Source organism: Mesoplodon mirus (assembly GCF_964341445.2).
Source record: "Mesoplodon mirus genome assembly, chromosome: 15".
NCBI lineage: Eukaryota > Metazoa > Chordata > Mammalia > Artiodactyla > Ziphiidae > Mesoplodon > Mesoplodon mirus.
Window position 1 is genome coordinate 63,951,066 of NC_138991.1, and position 25,438 is coordinate 63,976,503.

Genomic DNA, 25,438 nt, shown 5'->3' on the forward strand with positions numbered 1-25,438 from the left:
ATTTCATTTGCTGCTGCTATTTTAGGTGGCCATGGAAAAACTATTTTCCACCTCAAAAACTGGTTTGTTCCACAAGGAACAATTGAAAACACTTAAGATGTTACAAAAACAAGTCTCAGTTGCCCCCCCCGTACTTGGCCCTTACCGTGTCCAGTGTTCAAACTGAATGGTCAGAACAGTGTTCAGGCAGGGTCAAGCAAATACAAACACGAGATGTCTCCTTCCCCTTCCTTGTGGGGAGCACTGCAGTCCCACAGTGGTGTGAGGGCGCCTCACCCCTTGGGGAAGTTTAAGGGTCAGTTCTTAGTCACCAGGGTATGCTGCCCCACGCCTGTGGCTGAACCACCAGCAGTGATTCCTGGTCCCCTCACAGGCAGGAGGCGGAGTTCACACTGGCCCCCATCAGCACCCCCTCTAGCATCCTTTCCAATACCCACAGCTCTGCTGGCGGATATGCAGGGCCGCAAGCTGCCGGGGTCCCCACAGTCCCTGACTACCGCTCAGCTCAGCCCTCTCCGGGACTCGCACACTCCGTGACTTACGTGGGGTCCCGGGCCTGGGCGGCTCGATCTTTGCATGGTGGCGCAGCTGCGGGTCGTGGGGAGCGCGGCGTCTGGCCTATCCGGGTCTCCCTACCGGCGCCCTTTCACCCCGCAGCCCCTGCGTCCTGCTCAGCTAAGCCCGAGGCTCCGCCCGCTCGGGCTTCCGACTGCGGCGTTGGCGGGGCGCAGCCCCCGCCTCCCGGAGGAGAGGCCTGGGCCCTGGGGGCGGGGCGGGCGGCAAGGCCACACCCCGGCGCCGCGACCCCGACCCAGCGCGGTCAAGATGGCGCTGGCTGCAGGAATGCGCGTCTCCTCGCGTGCCCTGCTCCGCCCGTGTGCGTGACCCGGGGCGGGGGTCGGGTTGGGCAGGGGGCAGGGGCTGGGGGCAGGGTCCGGGGCGCGGCAGGCTAACGGGCCTCGCGCTGCCCTCCGCAGGGGCCCTGCTCCGGGGCGCGACCATCAGGCGGACGGAGCCAGCGGCCGGCGGCGGGGACAGCGCGCGGCGCTTCGGGACCCAGCGGGTGCTGGTGGAGCCGGACGCAGCCGCAGGTAAGCGCCCGGAGCGCGGTCTCCCGAGCGCCCGGCCGCCCGGTTGTGGGGAAAGAGGGCGGCGCTGGCAGCAGAGCGGGCCTAACTGGGCAGTGCGTTTGATCTCCCCCAGCTCCAGGCCCAGACCTTGGGTCCAGACTCGGGAGAACGCTCGAATTTCTAAAGGCCACGGGATAAAGCCCAATTTTAAAGGCAGTTTCTGTTGAGTTCAAAGCTTAAGGGTCATCAGTCTAGGTGTTTTCGCTCCCCAGTTCACTATGAAGATAAAAATATTTCCGTTTTTAAAGTTTGGGGCATGTGCTCCTTAGCTATTAAATTGGGAATTAAAATAATTGGAAATATTTCAGGATAAAATATTTTAATTTTTCTTAATACTCCCAAGAGGCACAGACCCCAGCAGATATTTTTTTAATTAAAGCCAGGAGCCACAAGTGAAATCACTCCTACCCACTCCCATCAGAACACCTCCTAAAAGTCTCCAAGGGGGATTTTAAAAAGACAGAAAAAGCACTTTTGAAGGAGAAACCAGTGCGTTCTCTACCAGAGAGCACTTCAGAGCTGGGTCCTGAGCAGGCTTGGCATCGGAGACGTGCAGTGTCAGATTTTAGGACAAGCAGTCTCATGACCTCCCAGCTCCTGGCCTCAGCCTTTCAAGATGTCCCCCAACCCCACTCCACTCTGGCTTGGCAGGGAGCCAAGCTCCTCCCCAAATGGGGCTACAGTCTCAGCCCCCCTGAGCCCCCCAGACACACACAGGTTGTGCAGCGCTGCCTGTGCCTGGACTGCTGTCAGGGCACCCACCGTGTTCCTTGGTTCAGTTCTCTAGTTTAGCTCCTCTCTGGGTTGGGGGCTGCCCGAGCCAGGTGATGAGGGGCCCAACTACGAGTACAACAAAAACCTGAGTTTCTGAAAGGATAATTTCTGTGACAGATTTGAATATATATCAAAACTTGCATAAAACACATTTTAAAAGTATTGGAGTAGGTGATTGGTTGCACAAGATTGTGAATATACTTAATACCACTTAATTGTACACTTAAAAATGGTTTGAATAGTAGATTTTCTGTTATGTAAACAAGTAAGAAAAAAATTATCAGTGAGACAATTTTTTACCAAAGTGCTTTCCCACCCCACCATGGAAGAACTCGATAGCTTCACCAGCTTATCGTGGTAGAAGGTTGAGTTTGAGGTCAGAAAGCCAGGCTTGGTTCTGTCCTCACTGCCAGACCTGGGTAACCTTCAGGCATCTTGAGGCTTGGAGGAATTAATGGAATAAAAGTGCTTTCTAAAATGTTTTCATTTGAGACTTCCCTGGTGACTCAGTGGTTAAGCATCTGCCTGCCAATGCAGGGGACATGGGTTCGATCCCTGGTCTGGGAAGATCCCACATGCTGTGGAGCAATTAAGCCTGTGTGCCACAACTACTCTGAGCCTGTGCTCTAGAGCCCACGTGCCACAACTACTGAAGCCCATGTGCCTAGAGCCTGTGCTCCGCAAGAAGAGAAGCCACCGCAATGAGAAGCCCACACACCGCAACAAAGAGTAGCCCCCGCTCACCACAACTAGAGAAGAGCCTGTGCGCAGCAACAAAGCCCCAATGCAGCCAAAAATTAAATAAATTAATTAATTTAAAAAAAAAAAAAAAAGAAACTTACCTCCGAACCAAGTTTGGGGAGCTCACTTCTGAAAGTTTTGATTGCTTCTTATGTGTACATGTACATACCTGTAGCCAGTTAATAATTACCTCTTCCTCATAAATCATAGGTCTCAAAAGAGTCTCTTTGCCTTCAGGACTTAATTCTCATTCCTAGAGAATGGTTTGTTTTGACTATCCAGAGATTTCCAAGGCCTTGACCAGGGAAATGTACCCTAAGTGAACAGTGGCATTTCTGAAGCCCTTGGGCCAGGCAGTGAGAACAGATGGCCCCAGCCAGCCCAGGCCAGCAGCTGCACTGTCCACAAGGGCAGGCCCTGCCACTCCTGCTTTCCCTGCTGCTGGCAGCATAAATGAATAGATGGAGTGTTTAAGAACATCTGACTCCTGATATTCTTACTCTCAATCCTTAAACAAGCATGAACCAGAGGCCCCCACTGGAATTCCTCCTTGCACATCTGGTTCTTAAGAGTTTGCTCACTTACTCAAGAAACTAAGGACATGGGCTTCCCTGGTGGTGCAGTGGTTGAGAGTCCGCCTGCCGATGCAGGGGACACAGGTTCGTGCCCCAGTCCGGGAAGATCCCACATGCCGCGGAGCGGCTGGGCCCGTGAGCCATGGCTGCTGAGCCTGCGCATCTGGAGCCTGTGCTCCGCAACAGCAGAGACCACAACAGTGAGAGGCCCGTGTACTGCAAAAAAACCCCAAAAAACTAAGGCCATTTCTTACTCCCCTGAGGATGTAGGACTTACATCTGGGAGAAAAAGATCAACAAAAATTTGTACATGAATGTTCGCAGCAGTATTACAATGGCCAAAAGGTGGAACTAACCCAAGTGTCCATCAGCAGATGAATGGATAAGCAAAACATGCTGTACACAGATAATGGAACATTATTTGACCTTAAGAAGGACTGAAGCACTGACTCACGCTACTACATAAATGAACCTTGAAAACAGTAAATGAAGGAAGACAGACACAAAAGGTCACATATGATTCCACTTATATGAAATGTCCACAATTGGCAAATCCATAGGAACAGGAAGGAGATTACTGATTGCCAGGAGCTGGAACAGGAGGAATGGTAACTGCTGATGGGTACAGGTTTCCCTTTCTTACAAGGTATATGAATCTCACCTCAGTTTAAAAAACCCAGAATCTGTGTAGCTTCCCATGGCCTGGTTGAGGGTGCAGGGTAGTTGGGGGTACCTTTCCCATGCTGGGTATGAGTTTTGTCCTCTTCATTTTCAAACTAGGAGTCGCCGTGATGAAGTTCAAGAACCCCCCAGTGAACAGCCTCAGCCTAGAGCTGCTGACAGAGTTCATTATCAGCCTGGAGAAGCTGGAGAATGACAAGACCTTCCGAGGCGTCATCCTGACTTCGGTGGGTGCTCCTTAGCTCCCCCAAGGCCACAAGTTCTCAGGTCGAAGTCCAGACTCGGGAGCCCTCCTACACACTTCACATGGTGGAGAAAACCCAGGCGGCCCAGGCGCGGGTGCCACCACAAAGGGCTTCCAGGGGTTGTAGTCCTGGGCGTGAGGGCTCAAGGGGGCCGTGCCATGGGCAGCTGGTTCTCCCGCAGGAGGCTGATCCCTAGTTCCCAGGCCACCTCCCAGGTCATGGGGTTGTGGAGCCAGACCTGGGGCAAGCCTCGGCCCTCCAGGCCCTGGGCCAGGATGTAGGTGAGGGCAGGTGATGTTTCTGCAGGATACCCTTGAGGCCACGCGACCTCATGAAGGGTGGACCCTGTGCAAACTTGGCAGCAGCTTCCTGGGGACCCACCCAGGCCGGCCCCAGTGACGGTGCCCATCCCAGAAGCTGTGTCCTGCATTCCCGTCTGGGCAGGTCCTAGAGTTGAGGTCTCAGAGGGCAGGCTTTTTCCCTTCTGAATTCTCGAGGGGAATGGGAACGGCAGCATTTCCCCTACAAGCCAGCAAATGCTGGTAACAACAGGACTTTGTTGGGTCAGGAAGAGCACTGGGGTCACCTTTCAAGTTATAAGGAGCCACAGACAGCATGAGCGTCCCCCAAGGCTAAGTGCCACGATACTAGAGACCAATTGGAACACCTTGGCCCCACCGTCATTAAAGGTGCAGGAAGCAGACAGTCACAGCCTGCTTCCTGCACCTTTTTCTGCTTCCTGCACCTTTTAGGCCAGGGTTTGGAAGGTCCACTGTGGGCTCGCACCTGCTTCCTTAAACCCTCAGGTAGTCCTGGGGTGGCCTGGAGTTGCAGCTCTGGAGAGCCTGGCTGCCTCTGACAAGGGGACCCATCACTGTGCTGGAGGCACAGACTAGCAGGGGACCCTCAGGGGCTGGCCTGATGCACGCACCCAGTGCGTCCTGTGAAGCTGGGGTTTGCAGAGCCAAGCCTTGCCCCATCCCATGGGAGTGAGATGACATTATTGCTCCAAGAGTAGGACTGATACTGGGTGTAGATCATTTGAGGGAACTTCTAACCTGCCTAGAAATGCTGAAATTGCCTAGGAACTTTTCACCCTGGATAATTCCTGAAAATACTCCATTTAAGGTGTCATTTCATAGCCTGACGTTTTCTTTATTATGCTCTGAAAATGAGAGAATTGCGTGTCACCAAAGATAGGACCTTTAGAACGAAAGAGGGGAAGACCCGTCGCTTGCCCAGGCCCCCAGCCCCTGTGCTCTGGGGACAGGGAGCCAGCATTTGTCCCTCCGGAGCCTGTGTTCTCCCTGTGACAGTGTCCTCCCCTCCAGCAATGTGTCCGCACCTCGTGTTCTATATCGTGTCTCCTGTGTACGTAGCACAAGGCCTGGCCCAAAGTGGGTCCTCAGCAAATGTTTTGGAAGGACTTGTGTTATTTGGGGCCACCTTAACAAAAGACCACCAACGGGGAGCAGTGGGGCAGAACAACAGAAATGTATTCTCTCACCGTCTGGAGGCCACAGGTTCAAAATCAAGGTGTCAACAGGGCCAATCACATCTAGAGGCCGTGGGGGAGAATCCTTTGCTTCTGCCAGCTTTGGGGGGCCCCTGGGGTCCTGTACTTGTCTCCACGTGGCCGTCTGCCCTGTCTCTGTGTCCGAATCCTCAGAAGGACACCAGTCAAAGGATTTAGGACCCCCATACTCCGGTATGGCCTCATCTTAACTTGATCTCATCTGCAAAGACGCTATTTCTGAATAAGGTCACATTCTCGGGTACTGGGGTGAGGACTTGACCTTGTCTTCTTCGGGGACACAGTTCGGCCCACTACAGACACGTTGCTGAATCACAGAAATCACCGAAATAGGCCAACCCACATCCGTTTTCATCTGTCTGGCAGAGGCCATCCCCAGCTGGGATTAATGTGTTCGCTTCTCTCTCATCCAGAATAGAGTTCTTTGCCTTTGCTTCCCTCCAGCGCCAGGACTGTGGGCAAGTGCCGTCAGCCCCTCCAGCTTCTGTGCTGAGAAAATGAATTGAATTGGGGAGGCAGTGGGGAGGGGGGAGCCAGGAGCTCATGGTGGGAAGAGATTAAGGAAGAAGGCTGAAAAGCTGAATTTCAGTCCTGACACATCCTCAGAGCAGGAGCAGCTCCATCCCCCTGCCGTCCCACCCCCCCACCCCCCACAGGCGCTGGCTCATGGGTCCCTGCTCCGGCCTGTGAGACAGCAGGACGTGGGGGACTGACCACCAGTCTTCCCATCCCTGTGGGGCCTTTTTAGTGACAGGAGTGGAACACGTTCCACGTAAACAAAAGGCCAACCTGCTGGTATCAGTGCACACACAGGCACGTGTGTACATGAGAAACACCGGGCTGCGTCTATGCCCTGCACTGCAACTTGCTTTTGTCGCTTAATACAAGGATGTAGAGGACTTCGAGTGTGGCTGCCCCTCCTCACAGACACTGCAGGCAGGGGAGGGGGTTCGGTCGTTGCTGCAGTAGCACATGGTGACCGCGGCCAGTGCTGGTTAGTGATCAGCAACCCCGGGTGCGGTGTTCTCGGGTGAGGGCTGGGGAGCTGCCCCTCCCCTGGCCTGCATTCTTGACGGAGCACCCAGAACCTGGTGCCCATGCCCAGAAGCACCTTCTGCCTTGATCTGCGCTCCCCACCCCCACTTCAGCGGCTGTGTTGGGGCCTGGGGCGTCCACATAGGACACACGTGCCTTACAGATCCTTCCCCAGGCTTCTGTCTCACGTGTGACAGCCCAGGGCAGAGGTCTGTTTTTTTTTTTTTAAAAGCTAACTGTATGATGACCAGACTGCAGCCGTGACATAAGTTGATCCATCTTTTTTTTTTTTTAACAGAAACCATTTTATTTCATTTATTTACTTTTGGCTGCGTCGGGTCTTAGTTGCAGCACACGGGATCTTTCGTTGCGGTGCTTGGGCTTAGTTGCCTGCGGCCTGTGGGATCTTAGTTCCCCAACTAGGGATCGAACCCACATCCCCTGCACTGGAAAGCAGATTCTTAACCACTGGACCACTAGGGGAGTCCCAAGGTCTGTCTTCTTGACTGCTCCCCACTCCCTCCTTGCCTGGCCGGGTCCTGACAGCTGCACCTTCTGGCCTGCACCGGAGTCTGCAGTTTGCTTTTGGGGTACATCAGAACATGTGTCCCCTCCGACTGTCAGGAGTCCTCCCCAGCCCCTGAGTTCCTCTGCCCGGGATGAGTACAGAGGTATGCACAGAGTCCGGTGTGTTTATGTCCCTGGGGGAGCACCTGGCCCTGCTGCCTTTTCTTCCAGCTTGAAGCTGGAAAGGGAAGAATATCCCAGGATGCAGAAGGAACAGAGTCCAAGGGAGGTCCAGGCTGCCTCCCTGGAGCCCCCAGCTCTGGGCTCCTGGGGGCAGCATCCTGCTGCCCGAGCATGACCTCAGTTCCTCTGTCCCTTGAGCACCTGTGGGCTCCCTGGGCCCTGGGGCTGTGTTGGCACTGTGGGGCAGACTGTGATGGGACCCCTGCCCCCCTCCCACCTCCCCAGGACTGCCCCAGGGTCTTCTCCGCAGGCCTGGACCTGACGGAGATGTGCGGGAAGAACCCGGCCCACTACGCTGAGTACTGGAAGGCGGTGCAGGAGCTGTGGCTGCGGCTGTACCTATCCAACCTGGTGCTGATCGCTGCCATCAACGTGAGTGTCCCCGCTCCCGAGGGGCCTCCATGGCTCGCTGCGGGCCAGCCCTTAGGGTGGGGGTGGACGTGGCCATGCCCTTAAGAAGCCCTCGGAGAGGAAGGGGGCAGTCGGGAGACCCTCAGAGGTCCCCAGGTCAGCTTGCCATGACAGACCAGGTGAAGGGGGGGGCCTAGGGGGGGGGCTGGGGGGGACTTGCTCACTGAGGTGGGGGTGAGTGTGGGGGCAGGAACCAGGGCCCATGGTCGACGTGGCCCAGCAGGAGGGTTATGAGGGTGGAGGCAAGTGGGGGATCAGATCTACATTTTGGGAATATCGCTTTGGCCTAACCTGGGGAAGGCAGGGGTGGGGCTAAGGCCAGAGAGGTGCCAGGAGGGCCTGAGCTGGGTGGAGAGGAGGGATGGCCAGAGTCAGAAAGACTCCATGGGGTGTGGTGGCCGCTGACGGCCTCTGTTTGGGGCAGTGGATGTGTGAGATGAGGGCAGAGTGAGGTCGGGCCTCGGAGGACCTCCTGCTGGAGGAGAGGAGAGGCCGCTTGCTGCCCTGACAGGAGCCTGAGAAAAGGGGGGGTGTTCTGGGCCTGAGCGCTGGCCGCCCTGCCAGTGCCCGTGGCCTCAGGCTGATGGGCAAGCTGGAGCCCATTGTGTGCACACCCCCAGACAGTGTTGGTACAGCATCCTGGGGGCTAGAGGCACCCAAGAGTTCACGGCCACCTGAGGCCCTTCCTTGGGACCCTGGCTCTCTGGAAGATGACCGGAACCAGCCACAACAGCACCCAGAGCCCGGTGATCCTGCTTCCCCTGCAGGGAGCCTGCCCGGCCGGAGGCTGCCTTATCTCCCTCACCTGCGACTACCGGATCCTGGCTGACAACCCCAAGTACCTCATAGGGCTGAACGAGACCTTGCTGGGCATCGTCGCCCCCTTCTGGTAAGGCTGGGGGCTGCACCCATACTCCACCAGACCCGGGGCTGAGCCCACCCCCCGACCCCCATCCCTCTGGAGCCCTGAGCCCACCGTGAGTGGGTGTCTGCTTCCAGGTTCAAAGACACCCTTGTGAACACCATTGGGCACCGTGCCTCAGAGCAGGCCCTGCAGCTGGGGTTGCTCTTCCTGCCAGCAGAGGCCCTCCAGGTGGGCCTGGTGGACCAGGTGGTGCCTGAGGACCAGGTGCTGAGCACAGCGCTCTCGGTGATGGCCCGGTGGATGGCCATTCCAGGTGAGGGGCATGGGTGGGGGGGGTGTGCAACAGCTGTGGGTACCGGTGGGCAAGTAGAGCCCTGTCCCCTCCCCAGCCTGGAGCTTCTGGTGAGACAGGAAGTTCTCAAGCAATTCACAAACGAGCCATTCACAATAGCAGACTGACCTAGTGTCCTGAGGCTGATGTAACAAATTACAAGACGGGGAGTTGAGGGGGGGCGGGTGCTTAAAACAAGGGAAATGCATTCTCTCTCAGTCTGGAGGCCAGAAGTCTAAAATTGGTGTGGGCAGGCCCTCACTCCTGCCAGAGGCTCTGGGGGAGGCTCCTTCCTGCCTCTTTCAGTTTTGGGGGCTCCGGGCGTCCTTGGCTGTGGCTGTGTCACTCCCATCCCTGCTGTGTCTTCACATGACCTTCTCCCACAGTGTGTCTCTATATCTCAGAGCTCCCTCTCCTTTTAAGGACGCCTGTCCCTGGATTTAGGGCCCACCCTGAATCCAAGATGATCTCAGTTACACCTGCAAAGACCTTTTTCCAAGTAAGGTCTCTTGCACATACTTTTTTGGGGTCCACTGTTCAACCCACTACACAGACAACTGGAAACAGCTTGTGTGTCTGTGTATAGAAATAGGGCTGCTTGGGACTTCTCTGGTGGTCCAGTGGTTAAGACTGCCTGCTTCCACTGCAGGGGGTGCAGGTTTGATCCCTGGTCAGGGAACTAAGATCCCACATGCAGTGTGGCCAAAAAAAAAAAAGAAAAAAGAAAGAAAGAAAGAAATAGGGCTGCTTATATCAACTATGGTAGAAACCAGGGATCAGCAGGATGTCTGTAAAGAGCCAGGGAGATTTTCAGCTTTGTTGGTCACATGGTCTCTGCCTTAACTACGGCGCCAGAGCAGGAGGGCGGGCTTAGAGCATGTGAGCTAACAAACGTGTCTGTGTTCCAATAAAACCAGGCCACTGAATTCTGAATTTCATGTAATTTTCACATACCACAAAATAATTACCCTTTTAAAATTTTTTCCATCTATATAAAAATGTAAATACCATTCTTGGCTCTTGAGCTCTGGGGGGCCAGGTTTGCTGATGCCTGACACAGACAAATGCCTGAATACCGTGCAGCCATTAATTATGTTGTAAAAGAGTATTTAGTGACATGGAAAATATTGCCGACAATATAGTTAAGGGAAAATAACAGGTTAAAAAGGCACCTTTCACAATATCGTCCTGTATGATTTTAAAGGAAATCGATGGACAGTAGGGAACAGGTGGCTTTCATTTTCTTCTCTTTACTCACTTGAATTTTCTAAGTTTTCTACCGGAGTTTCAGTTGGAACTCTCTTGGAAAGCTTGGGAATACCACTGTCCCGGAGCAGAGCGTGGGTTTTCACAGGTGGGACCCATCTTCTTTAGATCACGCTCGACAGCTGACCAAGAACATGATGCGAAAGACCACGGTAGACCGCCTGGTGAAGCAGCGCGACGCGGACATCCAGAACTTTGTCAGTTTCATTTCCAGAGACTCCATCCAGAAGTCCCTGCAGATGTACTTAGAAAAGCTCAAACAAAAGAAAGGCTAAGGGCTGGGCTGCCCAAGCAGGGTTTTTAGCCGTGTGCACCCTTCTGGGGGCCCTGTGGTTACAAGGGATTTAAAGAAGGCGTTTTCCAATTTAAAAGTACTTTTAGCTCTTTGTTTTGCTCATCTCCCTAAAAGGCCTGTTCCTTGTAGCCATAGTCCCAAGGCCTGTTACCACTCACGAGTACCCTTTGTGCCTGGCGGGTGGGCAGATGGGCATAGCTGGCAAGCAGTGTCTTGATTTGGGAATCATAAACTGGTAGGTGGCACCCTTCTGGACCTCAACGATGTCACCGTTGAGTGTCTCCTCTCCCAGAGCAGAATAAAGTCCTTGAGTTTCCCATCCCTGGCTGGTGGGATGCCTGACTGCTGGAGGCATAAGGCCAGGTAGTTGTGGGCCCTGGCAAGCCACACAAGAAAAGGAAAAGAGAAAAGCCCTTGGGCCGCCATGTTTTTTTGTTTGGATGGAAAGCCTGTATAAATTTCAGAGAAATTGGGTGACTTGGAGAGGGAGGAGGGAGGCATTTTACATTACAAGTGTCCTAAATCTGACTTTAGAAAGATCCAGCAAGAAAAGCTTGTTCAAATTCTTGAAACAAAGGTTTTTCCCTCCCATACAATTCAGGCCAGTTAAATCCTGCCAAAGGTGAGACGCTTCGAAAACCAGAAACCTCATCAGGCCCCTGTCAGTTACACTGTATACCCCAGTTCTGCTTGTTCCCAATCCTCAGGTGATGGGTTTACTCAGGGTGCAGGCCACTGTCCTCCCTGCTGAGTCCTTGCCCAGCCCAGGGCTCCTGAGGAAGAAGCTACCAGGAAGGCACCTTTGAAGGAGCTGTACCACTGTGAGCTGTTCAGGTTCTGTGGACAGGACCTTAACCCAACCTGCCTGCTCACCAGTGAGGAGGCTCTCAACATGTCCCAGTGCCGCCAGCCGGCTGGTTGCAGGGGGCCAGCCTTCTTGACCTCCCCCCCGCCAACTGCAGTGCTGGGTAGGAAAGGACCCTCATACACGAGTGCCTGTGAGTTGCCTGCAGACCTGGGAACCGGGGCCATAGGAGGAACACTGAAGACTGGGAGGTTGGCCTTGCACATCCACCCTACCTGTGTGTGAGCACTTACCCCCAGCTGCACTCAGTACAGGTGCTTGAAAGCACTTAGTTTGCACAAAGAAACAGCAGGGAGCTTCAGCCAGTGAGCACTGGAGCTGCCTTCTGGAGCCAGCCTGGTCTGGAGGTGGTCAGTTCCCAGCAGGATGTAGAATGGGCAGCCCAGGCTGTCCCTGTCCCCTAAGTGGGCTGGGACCAGGGACCTGCTGGGCTTCAGGACGAAGGTTTGTGCCCCAGAAGAGCTGAGTCCTAAGAAAGGACATGAAGGCGTCGGAGCCAACAGGTGTGTGTGGTCCTGGCTGAGCGTTCGCTGTTTACTGAGCTCAGCTGTGTGCCCAGTGCTCTACGAGGTGCTTCTCACAACCGTATGAGGTAGTGGTGGCAGCCCATTTCACGATGGGGAAACAGGCTCCGAGTAGTCCCATCACTTGTCCAGGCCCAGCAGACCCTACCCTGCAGCCCCGTGGGGCTTCCTCCTTGTGGCCAGAGTCTGCAGGCAGCCTGCCCTGGCCAGGCTTCAGGGCTGTCAGTGGGACTTGAGGGTCACCTCCACAGGAAAATGGTCACTGATGGCCAGGGCCTGGAGGGAGAAGGGGCCAACTCTGAGGCCCTGCTGAGCAGCCAGTCCTCCCTCAGGCTGCACCCCAGAAAACTGCCCCATTCCCCCCACCCCAGGAAGGGGCCCACTGGGTGTCCACAAACCACTGCATCTGGGGGTGGGGGAACAGACCAGCGAGGCCTGGGCTATCCATCCCAGCTGCGCGGGTTGGGTGGGAGCATGGCCTCGGGACGCCACTCTGGGGAGGTAAAGAGCTTCCTGTACTGCCATCCCAGATTTGTTCCATTCAGCCAGAACTGAACCTCTAAGGGCCTTTTCTAGAAACAGTAGTGCAGGGAGGGGAGCACCAGGTGTACTGAGGTTGGGCCCTGCTCCTACTGGGCCCAGCACTCGCCTGAGCCTGGTACAGGCCGAATTCCTCCTGGAAGTTGTGTACAGCGGCCGACTGGGGCTTCAGGCTGCTGTGCAGGCGGGCACCACAGACCACGATGCGGTCGTAGGCACAGTCTGACTTGCCCACCGTGGTGTCAGCGCTGTCCGGGATGAGCCACTTGAAGACCTCGCTGCTGCGCAGGCGGATGGCTGGCCAGTCCTGAGCCTGCACGTAGCTGCAGTCGGCGTTAAAGTCGCCCAGAAACAGCATGTCCTGTGGGGCACCGCGGAACCGGGTCTGAGCCTGTGGGAGGGGCCGCGCGTGCAGAGCCTCACGCCTGTGGCCGACCCCTAGGGCGCGCCTCCGGGACCCTGGGCTGTGGGGCAGGGCGGGGCCGTGCGGGCACGGGCTTACGTCGGTGCCCCACTTGTCTATCACGTCCAGGTACACATCGTAGAGTGCGTCGATCTCGGCCACGGCTTGGTGCGGCGACGCGTGCAGCGGAATCAACACTAACTCCTCGGCAGCTGCGGGAGGAGGTAGATGTCAGGGGCTGGGACGGGACCTGCGGGACGGGCGGGGCCTCACCTGACCCGGGTGCTGAGAACTTGACCACAAAAGGTTCACGACTGAAGGCGTCCTCTGGGTCCAGGTACTGGTACGTGTCCACGACCGACACCGCGTCCTTCCTGGGTGTGGAGGGTGGGTAGGCGCCCTAAGTGGGCCCCCTCCTGCCCCGCGCACCCCTCCCCCGCATCCCCGCCCCTCACCTGTAGACGAACAGGTACGTTTCCTTATACTGGTCCCGACCCAAGGGCTCACTGCTCACGAAGCTGTACTCGTGCCTGGACACTCTGCGGAGACACCGGCCAAGCCCGGGGTCAAGGCATCGCTCCGAGACCTGGGCCCACGTTGGGCCCTGCCCGCCATACCTGTTGATCAGCTCCATGAGCGCGAATACGGCGCTCAGGTCGGAGTCCCGCACCTCCTGCACCAGCGTGATGTCATAGCCTGCCAGGATCTGGGGGTGGGGCCGGCAGGTGCGGGGTCACGTGTGCGCGGCAAATCAGCCCGCGGAGCCCAGCTGCGACCCCGCCCAGGGCCCCCAGCCTCACTTGCGCGATGATGCCGCTGCAGGCCGGGTCCGACACTTTGCTGTCGCCGAAGCTCCGGATGTTGAAAGCTCCGATGCGCAGCGCCGCGTCTTCAGCAGCCCCTAGCGCCCAGAGCGCGGCCAGTAAGGCCAGGGGTCCGCCCATGGCGCAAAGCAGGCAGGCTTAGAGAGAGAGACACGGCCCGCGTGAGCGCGAACATGGAATCGGACCACCAGCCCACCCTTCTCAGTCCCGGCTGCTGGGACGCGGGGGCCGGGCAGGTTCTGCCACCCACTGGTGGCTGGCAGGAAGGCATATCCTCCCCCTGCCGCTCTCCAGGTCTCCCCAAGGTGGTGGGCTGGGCTTATGGCCGTGGCCGTTCTCCTCCGTGGGGAAACTGAGGCCCAAATATTGAGACTCCATTCACATCCAGCCTCGGCTCAGCACCCACCCCCCAGACTCACCTGAGGGATGTGGATTGGCTATGTCAGAGGTTTAGGATCTGGGTCCCAGTAAAAGTCAGAGATCCCAGCTGGGGGTGTGTCTGCAGCACAGGACAGACTGCAAGGGCTTGGTCTCGCAGCAGCTCTGGCGCCCCAGCTCCGTGAGTATTTGAAGCCCTGGTCCAGGGAGGGGCCGAGACTGCACTGGGTCCCGCCCCCTCCACGAATTGGACACTGTTAACTGCTGGCTCCCATTCCCACAGAGACCGCCGCCCCCCCTGCAGGGCAAGGCGGCAGGGGATCCACCTTGAGACTGCTCTGGTGCCCCCAAGCCTGTCAGAACAGGGACTCAGAAGGCCCTGCCAGCCCAAGAGCAGCATCAGGACTGGGAAAGAGGACCAGACATGCCCACCGTCCAGGTCTTGCTCCTGTCCCTGCCCCCGAGAAACTAGGTCACCCAGAATCTCCCTCAAGCTGCATCTCTTCAGCGAAACATAACATAAGGCAACACGATCAGGAAAGACTGGCCCCATTTGTGGCCCAGCATCTGCTGCTGCTTCTCCACATGCTGTCACCTCAAGGTAAAAAGCCGAGACTCCTGGGTCTCCCAGCCTCATTCCCCGGCCCCAGGGAGGCCCCAGGGTTGGAGGCTAGGAAGCAGCATCCCCTCCCACCCACCTCGACGGGCCTCAGGAAGCTGGGGTCACAGCTCCAGCTGGGCAAGGCACCAGCAGGAGGCTGCCTGTCCACATACCATGACACCCATACACTGCCAAGGTGCCACCAGCCCTGTTGGGATCCCTGGGCAGGCAGGGGCTGCCACAGAGGAACCTGCCAGGGCAATGGCACCAGCCCCTGAGGCTGCCACTGCCGCAACATCACAAGCGGCGGGTTTTCATGTTTTATTGTAAAGCAACCAAAAACTCTGTGTATTTACACTTTCACATCTCCTCTGAACGCCTGAGTTCTATGCCCATCTTCTCTGTACTCGGCCAGGCAGGCAGGGGCAGGGCACTCGGGGTCCTCACCCCCTGCCCTAGCCCAGCCCCCCGGGACCCTGCAGGCGCCCGTGTTAGACGATGACGGTCTGCACCTCAAGCTGGCCCTCCGGCGAGGCGATGACCAGCTCTCCCGCATGCTCCAGGATCTCAATGTCCTCCGATGAAACCATGGTCACAGTGGCCTGCTCGGCACCATTTGTACCCGAGCGGGCTGTGAGCACAGTGCCCTCGCTGATGGCCGAGGCCAGCGTCATGGCCACCTGCTCCGTCAGGCTCTCGGGGGTCGCGATAGTGATGGTGTCGGCAGCAGCTGCCTCTGTGCCCAGCCGTGCCTCCTGGTCCATGGTCACATTCTGCACGATGATCTGGTGCCCGGCGCTGGCCTGGTGCACGATCTGCTGCACTACCTTCATGATGTGACTGTCCACCTGTGGGTGGCTCAAGGCTCAGCCCATGAGTCTGGTGAGGGTGCCAGGCCACCCCACCCCGCCCATCCCCCAGCCCCTCACCTCCGTCTGGGTGCCCTCGATGATCTCCGTGGCTTCACTGGTCTCTGCATCATCCGCAGTGGCCTGGACGGAGGGTCAGAGGTCAGCCTTGCCCGCCCCAGGCCCTATCCGAACCCCGGTGGCCCCACACCCACCTCGATGATGTACTCCTGGGTGTCAGCTACCACGGACGAGAACTCGACCAACACAGTGTGCGGGTCGTCGGCGAGGACGGCGGCGGCTGCTGCGGGGCTCTCCTCGGACACCAGCACCTCCTCTATCTCCAGCAGGCAGCCCCCTGTGGCAGGGAGCTTGGTCAGTGCTGGCCGGCCGCGGCCCCCCACCCCCTCCCTGCCACCTCCCGGCCCTACCTTTGGTGCGCAGGTGCCGGTTGAGCGTGCCATGCTCGGCAAAGCCGCGGCCGCACTTGTAGCACTTGAAGGGCTTCTCGCCTGTGTGGTGCCGCACGTGCCGCACCAGTGAGCCCTTCTCCCGGAAGCCTCGGCTGCAGAATGGGCACACGTGCGGCTTCTCCTCCAGGTGTGTCCGGAAGTGCACCTGCTGGGCATTCTGCGGGGACCCACCATCAGGGCCAGCCTGGCCTTGGCTCTCCCAGCCCCCTCTGAGGGCCCCGGTTGGGACTGAGCAGGCTGTCCTGAAGGGTGAGGAGGGAGGTCTGGGGGCACGGAACAAGGGACAGATCTGGCTTAGGGAGCAGGGAGCCCGCAGGTGGGGGATCAGGGGCCCACCTTGGTCTTGTAGCACTTGCCACACTCGGGACAGGGGTAGGGCCTCTCATCTGAATGGACACGCCGGTGGCCACGGACGTGGGCGATGGTCTTGTAGAGCTTCCCGCAGTCCCCACAGCGGAAGCGGCGTTCGTGCACGTGCACCTCCTGGTGCTTCTTGAGCAGGTAGGCCTTGGGGAAGGCCTTGCCACACTGCGGGCATGTGAATGGCCTCGGCCCTGGGGCCACACTCCATGTCAGGCCGGGACCACCACCCGAGGGCGCCACCCTAGCCACCTGCCCACAGGCAACCTTGACCATCCACAGCACACCCGAGAGCCCCTCCTGGCTACCCACGGCCATCCACTGCCCAGTACCCCCACCATCCTGCCACCCACCTGCGTGGCCTCTTTTGTGGGCCTCCAGGGTGGCCGCCGTTGGGAAGGTCTCACTGCACTGAGGGCACGGGTGGGTCCTGGGCACAGCTGAGGCCTCACTGGCCACCTGCTGGGGGACCACAGCACACCTCTAGTACCCATTGCAGGCTGGGCCCAAGCAGCACCGTGGAGGCCAGTCCGAGGCACCCCCACCCTGGGAGGCTCCATAATGGGCCCAAGGAAGGCGATAAGCAGATCAGGGGACAAAGTCACTGCAGACAGTGATGCAACTTTCCACCGCAGGGAGCACAGCAAGGAGGCTGGTGGTGGCCAGGATAGCATGGTGACTTTGTACCCAAGGTCCAGCCCCCCAGAAGGGGCACGCCGGCAGCGCAGGCACCTACTGTCTCCACCTGTTCCACCTCCAGCAGCGGCAGTTCTGAGGGACCATCTCCCAGGGGCTGGGGACTGGACACAGTGGGAGGGGCTGGCTCCAGGGCTCCCTCCTCCCCAGGGACCCGCTCAAGGACAATGCCGGAGTTCTGCATGGCCTGGTGCAGCAGGTTCTCACGGCTGCCCTCGCTGGAACAGGGAAGCTCCTCGGGGCCAGGGGGCTGCAGGGGAGGCAAAGGGAGGCTGGCCAGGCAGCCCGGCATGCAGCACCCACTCGCCACCACCGCACAGGGCAGCCCCAGGGGCCCCCGTGCATACCTGGCGTCTTCACTCAGGAATGCCCCTGGGAGCCCCACAGCCTGCTCCACCTGCCTTCCCCTGCCCCACCTCATCCCCAGCTCACTCTCCGTTGCCCCTCCCTGCCATGACCTGGGTCTCCCATTTCCCCACCCAGCAACCAGACTGAGCAGCAGGAAGGCAGGCCTATGTCAGTCCTGTTCCCAGTGGAGCCAGTGCCCAGAACAGAGCCTGGTGCTGAGCAGACAAAGGCCTCCCCTGACCTGTCCCCACCTCTGGGGTGAGGGCTTTCATGCCCAGGGGAAGCTCTTGCATCTGGACGTGGACTTCGTGGATGACAGTGCCCTTGGCATCTGTCACCAGGTGAATCACAGGTGAAGTTTCCATGGGCCCACCTGTCATTGCCGATGATGTAACAGTCCCCACAGTGGAGGCACCAGGCCCTTTAAGGCAGAACCAAGAGAGTCCATGAAGAAACACCCAACCAGGGTGGCACTCTGCAGCCAGGGCCGGGGCAGGGAGCCCCCAACCACACTGACCTGTGGGAGTATCCTCTTTGCCAACAACCACATCTTTGCTCATGCTGAAGCGGATTTTTTCTGTACACGGGGTGAGAGACTTGAGGTGCCGGGTCAGTGCACCCGACTCGCGGAAGCTCTTCCCACACTTGGCACACTTATAGGGGCGCTCATCTGCAGAGAGAATGGCGTCAGCCTCGGACGGGATGCTGGCTTGGTGCTGAGGGGAAGGCAGGCCTGGAGCCACAGCCTCAGTACCACCAGAAGGAAGGGGCCACAAAGCCTAGGAGCCGGGAACCCCCAGGGCCAGCAGCAGCATGCTGTGCAGCTCCCGGCCCCAGGCCCGAGGCCAGCTCACCTGTGTGCCGCCGGTGGTGCCGGATGAGTGAGCCTTTGGTCCGAAAGGAGGCCCCACACAGTTTGCACTCGTGGTCCTTTCGGCTACTGTGGGTGACCATGTGGGCCTTAAGGATGCTGCCCTGTGGGGGAGGGGCAGCGAGGCTCAGGCACCTCCCTGGGCAGGAGCGGGAAAGCCTGGCTCCCACAGCCAGTGCGCCCACGGCCCCGGGGCCTCACCGTCTTGAAGGTCTTGTGGCACAGCATGCACACGTAGCGGCCGTCCTTGTTCACCAGCAGCTTGACCTGGGCCTGCTCACCCTCCCCAGAGAGCCCAGGCCCCTGACAGTTGGGGCTGCCCCGGGCCTCTGCCATCCCGCTGTCCCCCGGCTCCGCCTCAGAGGCCACGATGACCTCTTTGATGTGTCCACCACCTGAGGAGAGGCAGATGGGCCTGAGCCTTGGGATGCCACAGACCCTGCCGCTTCCTCGGATCCCAGCCCGAGGACACTGCTGTGGCACAGTGGAGTTGTCTTGACCAACCCCCAGCCCCAGCACATGGTGCCTGCTCAGCCTGAAAGGGTGGGAGGTACTGTGCTCTGACTCCACGGAGCTGCCCAGAGGAGTTCCAGGCCTCCAGAATGAGTTCAGCAGGGAAACCCACCATGAGCACGGATGCCCCCTCCCCTCAGCCAAGAGGCACGCACGACTAGATGTGCACAGGGGTCCCGCCGTGTCCAAGGGCGGCAGAGTTCCGGCACAGAGGCAGTGGACAGGCCAACTCGCCACCATCGGCCCCCCTCGCTGCTCCAGCTCCGGCTAACGTGAGGAGGAAATGCCTCTGGGGATCACCCACCAGCATCTGTTGGTTTCAAGGCAGGCAGGCAAGAGACCCAGCCTGGGAGAGGGAGCGCTCGACATGCCTAGGACAGTCTGAGGAAGGAAGATGTGCTTTTGCAGCTCTCATGGGAGCTGAAGAAATCTGACACTGTGCAAAGCTAAGGTGTAAACACACTTCACAATTTCTGCTCATGAAAACGACACGTGGCAATCGGTCGTGAAGCCGCTTCTTAGAAACCATCTCAATCAGGCTGGCATCGTGTTTTGACAAGCCATTCTCCCAAAACAGAACGGAGGTGCCGTGACTCAAACAATTAAGGGCATCTCTCGCTCCTGCCCTAGCTGACATGCTTGAAGCTTTATCTTTCTTCCCCCCCAGGAGTGAATTTCCAAAAGAACAGGGATTTCTGCCAGGCTAGGACTTGAGTTTGAGTGTGGCACAGCAGACAGAGGGGTCAGAGAAGAGGGGAACGTGGCTGCCCTGAGTCCAGAGACAAAATGCAAATTTGTTTCCAGGGAAGAGGCAGGAAAGCCTGCAGTGGGTATCCAGCCCCCTGTGCAGTCCCTGGAAACTGCACCCCCCAGCCCAACAAGGACTGAGAACCCCCAGCCCTGCGATGCGAGCAGCTGGTGGTTTAGGACTCTGGCCTGGGCTCCAGATCCTGAGCAGCTGACGCCAAGGGGACATTTGGGGTACCCAGGATGCCTGCAAAGGGGAAACTCCCAAGGGTGCAAGAGAGGCTGGGGGTGCCCAGAGAGGAGCCCCTGGAGCACAAGGAGCTGCCCAGCCGTGGGCTTGGGCCAGCTGGAGGCTGGATGGCAGGCAGGGCCTGGCTAGCCAGGGGGCCAGAGCCTGGAGATGCTGCCTGAACCCAGGGAACCTGTTTTCCCATATGACACCACCACCCAAGAAGCCAAACTCCACACCAGGGCTGGGCATGGCCCCACCTCTCACGTCAGCCCTCTTATCCCAGAGGAGCAACAGGCAACCGTCCTCGTCCACAGGAATGTCGGGGGAAAGACAGTGTGGAGACAGGGACAGGTCCTGTAGCTTCCCTAGGATGGGACCCTGGAGAACAGCCTGCTCTGAGGTTCCCCTCCCCCAGGTCGCCTCCCCACCTCTTCCTACTCCAGCTGGTCCCAAGGGCTTCCCAAGGCCAAGTTCTACCTGTTGCTCAAACCTGCTTCCTGTCCAGTCACCTACTCACGTCCCTGCCAAGGCCCCTGCCCATTCCCTTCCCAACCTCCCGTGGCATCAGGCCCAGCCCAGCCTCCCTCCACTGCCACACTCACACCCAGCCCCCGGCTCCCTCGGGCTGCCCTTTTAATGTCCCAGCTGCACACTCACCTGCCTCCTATTAAGAAGCACGTGACTCAATCCAGACCTCTCAACACCCTAACACTCCCTGCCCTACTGCACTTTAAAAAAGCCATCAAAGAGCCTGACTTGGCGTTGTATGCTCTTAAAGGCATGTGAGAATCAGGATAGGAATTGCCGCCCCCACGCCGGAGGGAGTGAGCACTGGGGAGGTGAAGGCAAAGGTCGGGCAGCAGGTCAGGGCGGAGCTGGAGCAGCAGGTGCACCCCACGCACACCCCAGCCTGACCCTCCAGAGCCAACTGTGGGGTGGGAAGTAGGAACCAGGGTTGGGGTTGGGGGTGGCAAAAAAGTAGGGAAGGTTCCGGAAGGACCAGGGCAGAGACAGTCTGGGGCAGCAGCAGGAGAGAGCAGCCAGCTAGCTCATGATTTATGCACAAAGTGAAGACTCCCTGAAGCCCAGGTGTCCCCCAGGGCTGCCCAGGTTCTTGGCTGCCCCTTTCTGGCCAGGGCAGGGCAGGGCCTGGTGGCCAACGCTTGCTCTTGCTGCAGGCCCTGCCCTGGGGAAGGTGCACACAGGTCTCAGCCCCTCCTCAGCCAGGCCTTGCTCTCGGGACAGCAGAGGGGCACAGGCAGCAGAGGTCCCCAGCTTCCAGCCTTGACCGTGGATGACTAACAGGTCAGCAATGCCTCAGCGCTGAGAAAGCCATGCGTGAACAGCCATGGTGGGGCCAAACCAGCTTACCGACAATGTCAGGAGCGTGGCTGATGTCTGCCGTGAGAGCGGCTGCCTCCACCACGATGTGGGCCACAGTGATGGGCTCCTCTGAGCCTGCTGCTGCTGGCTCCACCTGCCATTGGGTGACAGGGGACAGAGGAGACTCGTCTCCAGGGCTCCAGAGCTCAGGTTTATGTCCATGCAGGATGGCTGGGGTGGGGTCTCTCATCTCCCCCAACGGACCACTGCTCTGAGCCTGACTCCCAGCCTGAACCCTCCACCCCAGGCCCAGGGGTCGGCCCCATCACTCTAATGCCTCCAGCCACCAAGGGCCCCATGTGGAGCCCTGAGCACCCTCAGGGAGGACTCCAGGATGAAGCGACTAGAAGCTCCAGCTGGAGACTCAGCTGGCTCTACAGAGATGAAGGTGAGCACCTCCACCTACAGCCCAGCCAGGTGATCGGGGGAAAGGGCCCCCAGGGATGTGGGGCTGGGGGCCTTCTGGAGGAGAGGACATCTCTGGGAGGGGCAGGAAAAGAGCACAGTCAGAGTGAGACAATTCTGGGCCCACTCCTCTGGGCCACTCCCAGGGTGACCAGAGGCACCTGACTTCTCCTGGAGTCTCCTTTCCCACTTCCATAGGATGAGGATGACAAGAGCGCCCAGCCCACAGGGGTGCCGTGGGCCTCAATAGGGCTGTGCGTGTACAGCCCGAGTACACACCGAGTGCAACAAAGTTGGCCATTTTTATGACAGAGTTGTGGGATCCACGGAGCCACATTTTGTTTGTGGGATCCCCAGAAACCATAGGTACAGGACAGGAGACAAAAGGACAAAAGCCACCATGATATCCCTAAGCCAGGACAGGCCCTCAGGCTTCAAGAAAGGAGGGACCCCAGGTCCCAACTGTGCAGGCTTCAGCCAGAGGCTGCTGAGAGGGCCCACATCCCAGGCCATCCGGAAAAGCCCAGAGCACCGCCAGAAGTCCCCCACCCACAGCCGGATGCCTGCCCTCTGCCCACCCCGGTGGCACAGGTCCATCTTGACATGCCTCCACCTCCTCATCCTGCTGTCCGCTGAGGGGTGGGGTGGAGGGCACGCACGTGTGCAATGGCAGTAGGGGGATGCTACCTCCTGACCCAGCAGCGCAGCAGGAGTGGTGGCAGGCAGGGCCTCCTGGGGCACCCGCTGGCAGACCTTCTGGAGCTTGTGCTGAACAAAGTCCTCCAAGGCGGTGAACTCCGCCTGGCAGCGGCCACATCGGTGCACGTCATCCTCATCTGAAACGAGCCTGCGGTCAGTGGGGCTTGGGAGGGATTCCAGCCCCAGGCAGATGCACCCAAGGGTGGCATCAGAACCAGAGGTGCCTTCCCCAGCCCTCCCAAAGGGGCTGAGAACACTCTTGGGAGCCCAGGGTGCCAGGCCCCTTCTCCGGGGGTCTGCAGCAGTGCCCACCCTAGGAAGAGCAGCATCCAGCAGGGGATAACCCTGACCATACACTTCGGCTGTAGGGATCCAAAGCCCCTACTTCAGAGATGAGGGGAGAGAGGCCCAGGGAGCAGCTGGGAGGCAGAGGCATTCAGCCAAGCTGGTTTGGGGACAGTGGAGGACCAGGGTTTAAGACTGTTGGGGTTTGCATGTGCCCTTGGGCACCTCAGTGACCAGGTCTGGGTCTGTTTCTTCATCTGTAAAATGGGCTGACTCAGTGTGTGTGTACAGGCTCTAGCTGAGAGGCCAGTCCTCAGCAAACATGGGAGAGGTGGGGCACCCTCACCCATGACCACTCTTTTCTCACTCCGACTTCCGCTTCACTGGTTCCAAACAGGCGGCACCTCCCTACTCTGGTGAAGACGCGCAGGGTGGGACTTCCCAGAGAGGTTCCACACCCCAGGGCCACGGGCCACCGCACCTGAGCCCCTCACCATCTGGGCTGACCAGCCAGTGCCTGCCCCAGGTCCTGCAGGAGAGACTTCCGGCTCACTGAGTCCCCTACTGTGTGCTGGGCATCTTACTGGGGCCAACAGCAAATCCAGCCAGCACCCTGAGGAAATAGAAGTGACTATTCCCTCTCTAGAAAAACAACTTGAGATTCAAGGCCACCCAGCTGGTGAGTGTTGGGGCCTGAACCGTAACTTGAGGGTCTACCCCAGACACCCTGCTGTTTACCCCAAGGGATGGGGAGATGCTCCTTCTGCTTTCATAAAAGTCTGCCAGTTCCCACCACCTCACTGCAGTCCCACATCAAGGTCAAACCCAGGCCTGGAGGACAGAAGGAGCCCAGTTGATGTCTACTGGATTAATGAGCAAAGGGCCAAACCACAGCCGAGACTCACAGAAGGCCACCTGACAGAGGGCGGTCCCCTCCAGATGCTTCATAGTCACAAGGCAAGCACTGAGGTGACTGTACCCTCCTAACCCTCCCACCCCACTCCCCAAGTATGACTCAGCACCAGCGTGTTACCACTGAAGGAATCCCAACCACAAAAGGGGACACACACAGCCCCTGTAACACTAAGTGAGATAAGGCCCTGGGTAAGCCCAGCAGGGCACAGCAACCTCCAAAGAGACCCCTCTGCGGGCAGCACTGCCCCCCATGCCAAGCTACCTACCCAAGCTGGAATAAGGAGCAAGAAATGATGTACTGAGAATTACAAATCCTGTGGGGACAAAGACCACCACCCCGATATCACCACCAACCCCCTCCTGCCCGGCCCAGTCTAAAGCTTCCTGGGACAAGCTCAGAGGGTAGAGACCAGAATTCTGTCTCTAATAGCTATCAGTACCCCTGTGTGTCCCCAGAACTGTTCTCAGAGATTCACATACATCCTCTGTTTTGATTCTCACCACCATCCTATGAGGCAGCAGAACCCAGAAGTTAAGGGAGTGGGTTGAGGAGTCACACAATCCTGGTATCCAACAAGTCCTTGGTACTTACTAGCTGGGTGACCTGCTCACTTTCACATCTTTGAACCTCAATTCTCCTCATCCACAAAATGGGAATAATAATAGTAATAATAATAATAATGGCATCTAGGGCTGGCTTGAGAATGAAAAAGTCTGATGCATGGTAAGTGCTCGATACATTATCCTCAACAGTAGCATCCCTATTCTGTAAGGGGAAATGGAGGCTCAGAGAGGTATGTGGTTACCTGCCCAGGATCAAACAGCTAGAAAGTGGTAGGTCTGGGACAGAGCTGGCTGCAGCTTTCCAGCACTGGGCTCTGCTGCCTCCCCCCGGGTGCTGCAAAGACCCGAGGCCCCGCCCTCCCGGAGCCTCCAGTCACACCCCGGCCAGGGCCCCAGTGGCCCGTCAGGTGAAGTGGGAGGGGGCGCGAAGGAGGGCAGGGCCCTGTTGAGACTGGGAGGCAGAGGGGGGCCGGGCCGCTGGCCTGAGGGCGGGGCAGGCAGTGGAGGCGATCGCCGAAGTCTACACTGACAGCCCCGGTGGCTGTCACAGGTGAGTCACAGGTGACACAGGTGAGTATCCGCGGGTGGGCACTGGGGCCCACGAGGGTGATGGGCGCCCCGCCAGGGTTAGGCCTGAGGGTTTGAGGAAACCAGGGGGCTCGTGGAAGGCTATGAGGGGTCCCGTGGGGACCTGTGAGGTCTGCAAGGAACCGGGCCTGGGAGGGTCTGTCGCGCCATCAGCTCAGGCCGTCGGGGCCTCCAACAGCCAAGCTGAGCCGTCCCCACCCTGGCCGCTCCCGGCCCCGTCCGGCCCTGTTACCTTCCTCGCTAAAGGGCGCCGGGAGGCCGAGGAAGCCACCGGGCGCCAAGGCCGCCGCCGCCGCCGCCGCGACCCCACCCTCGCCCGCTTCCTGCCCGGCTTCGGCCCGGGCTTCTGCCGTATGCGCGGCTGTTACCCGCACTGCCATCGCGCCCTCCATGTCGCAACGCGCCGCAGGAAGATGGCGGATTTACGACCGTGTCGTCATAACAACGGGCCGCGCCAAGGCTAGCGAGAAGACGGGAGGAGGGCGATGGGGCGGGGCCAGGGTGGGTTTGATTGGCAGGAGGCGGGGCGGGGCCCGAGGGTGTGGCCTGGAACCGCAGAGGCGGGGCCAGGCTCAGGGAGAGAAGAGACGGGGCGGGACTGCTGGGAGCGGTGTAGTTACGGTGGAGAGGACTGAAAGGAGGAGGCGCGGGGCCTGGGAGGGCCCGCTGGGCGTGGCTGGGGCTGGGTTCCGGCAGCTCCTTCAAGGCTCTAGCGAACTGGCGGCTCCAACTGACCGGCCCTG

General features: G+C 58.7%; 3 protein-coding genes across 4 annotated transcripts; 1 reads left to right on the top strand and 2 right to left on the bottom strand.

The window, feature by feature from the left end:
• The first annotated feature begins 561 nt into the window (after positions 1-561).
• Positions 562-10,952, top strand: ECI1 (enoyl-CoA delta isomerase 1). Its single transcript, XM_082644241.1, has 7 exons — positions 562-877; positions 978-1,091; positions 4,001-4,128; positions 7,691-7,837; positions 8,644-8,765; positions 8,876-9,054; positions 10,447-10,952. Exons 1-7 carry the CDS (start codon positions 577-579, stop codon positions 10,611-10,613), a joined length of 1,158 nt encoding a protein of 385 aa, XP_082500367.1. The 5' UTR covers positions 562-576; the 3' UTR covers positions 10,614-10,952.
• Positions 10,953-11,073: 121 nt separating this feature from the next.
• DNASE1L2 (deoxyribonuclease 1 like 2) lies at positions 11,074-14,884 on the bottom strand. The gene is given in 8 exon segments (XM_082644244.1): positions 11,074-12,298; positions 12,672-12,923; positions 13,065-13,191; positions 13,193-13,339; positions 13,421-13,504; positions 13,583-13,671; positions 13,766-13,926; positions 14,209-14,884. Coding segments are annotated over 7 exon segments (897 nt in total). The 5' UTR covers positions 13,910-13,926; positions 14,209-14,884; the 3' UTR covers positions 11,074-12,244.
• Positions 14,885-15,066: 182 nt separating this feature from the next.
• On the bottom strand, positions 15,067-25,109 carry E4F1 (E4F transcription factor 1). 2 transcript variants are annotated; one of them, XM_082644240.1, is made up of 14 exons: positions 24,928-25,109; positions 22,332-22,480; positions 21,228-21,333; positions 18,566-18,759; positions 18,348-18,468; positions 18,011-18,163; positions 17,745-17,914; positions 17,186-17,395; positions 16,803-16,908; positions 16,426-16,643; positions 16,048-16,246; positions 15,832-15,974; positions 15,698-15,760; positions 15,067-15,616 (listed from the first exon to the last, which is right to left on the bottom strand). In XM_082644240.1, the coding sequence occupies exons 1-14, from the start codon at positions 25,085-25,087 to the stop codon at positions 15,260-15,262; spliced, it is 2,349 nt and encodes a 782-aa protein (XP_082500366.1). In that variant the 5' UTR covers positions 25,088-25,109; the 3' UTR covers positions 15,067-15,259. The 2 variants fall into 2 exon arrangements, with proteins under 2 accessions (XP_082500366.1, XP_082500365.1); XM_082644239.1 differs by having other exon boundaries at positions 15,068-15,616; positions 16,803-16,911.
• Between the last annotated feature and the right edge of the window lie 329 nt (positions 25,110-25,438).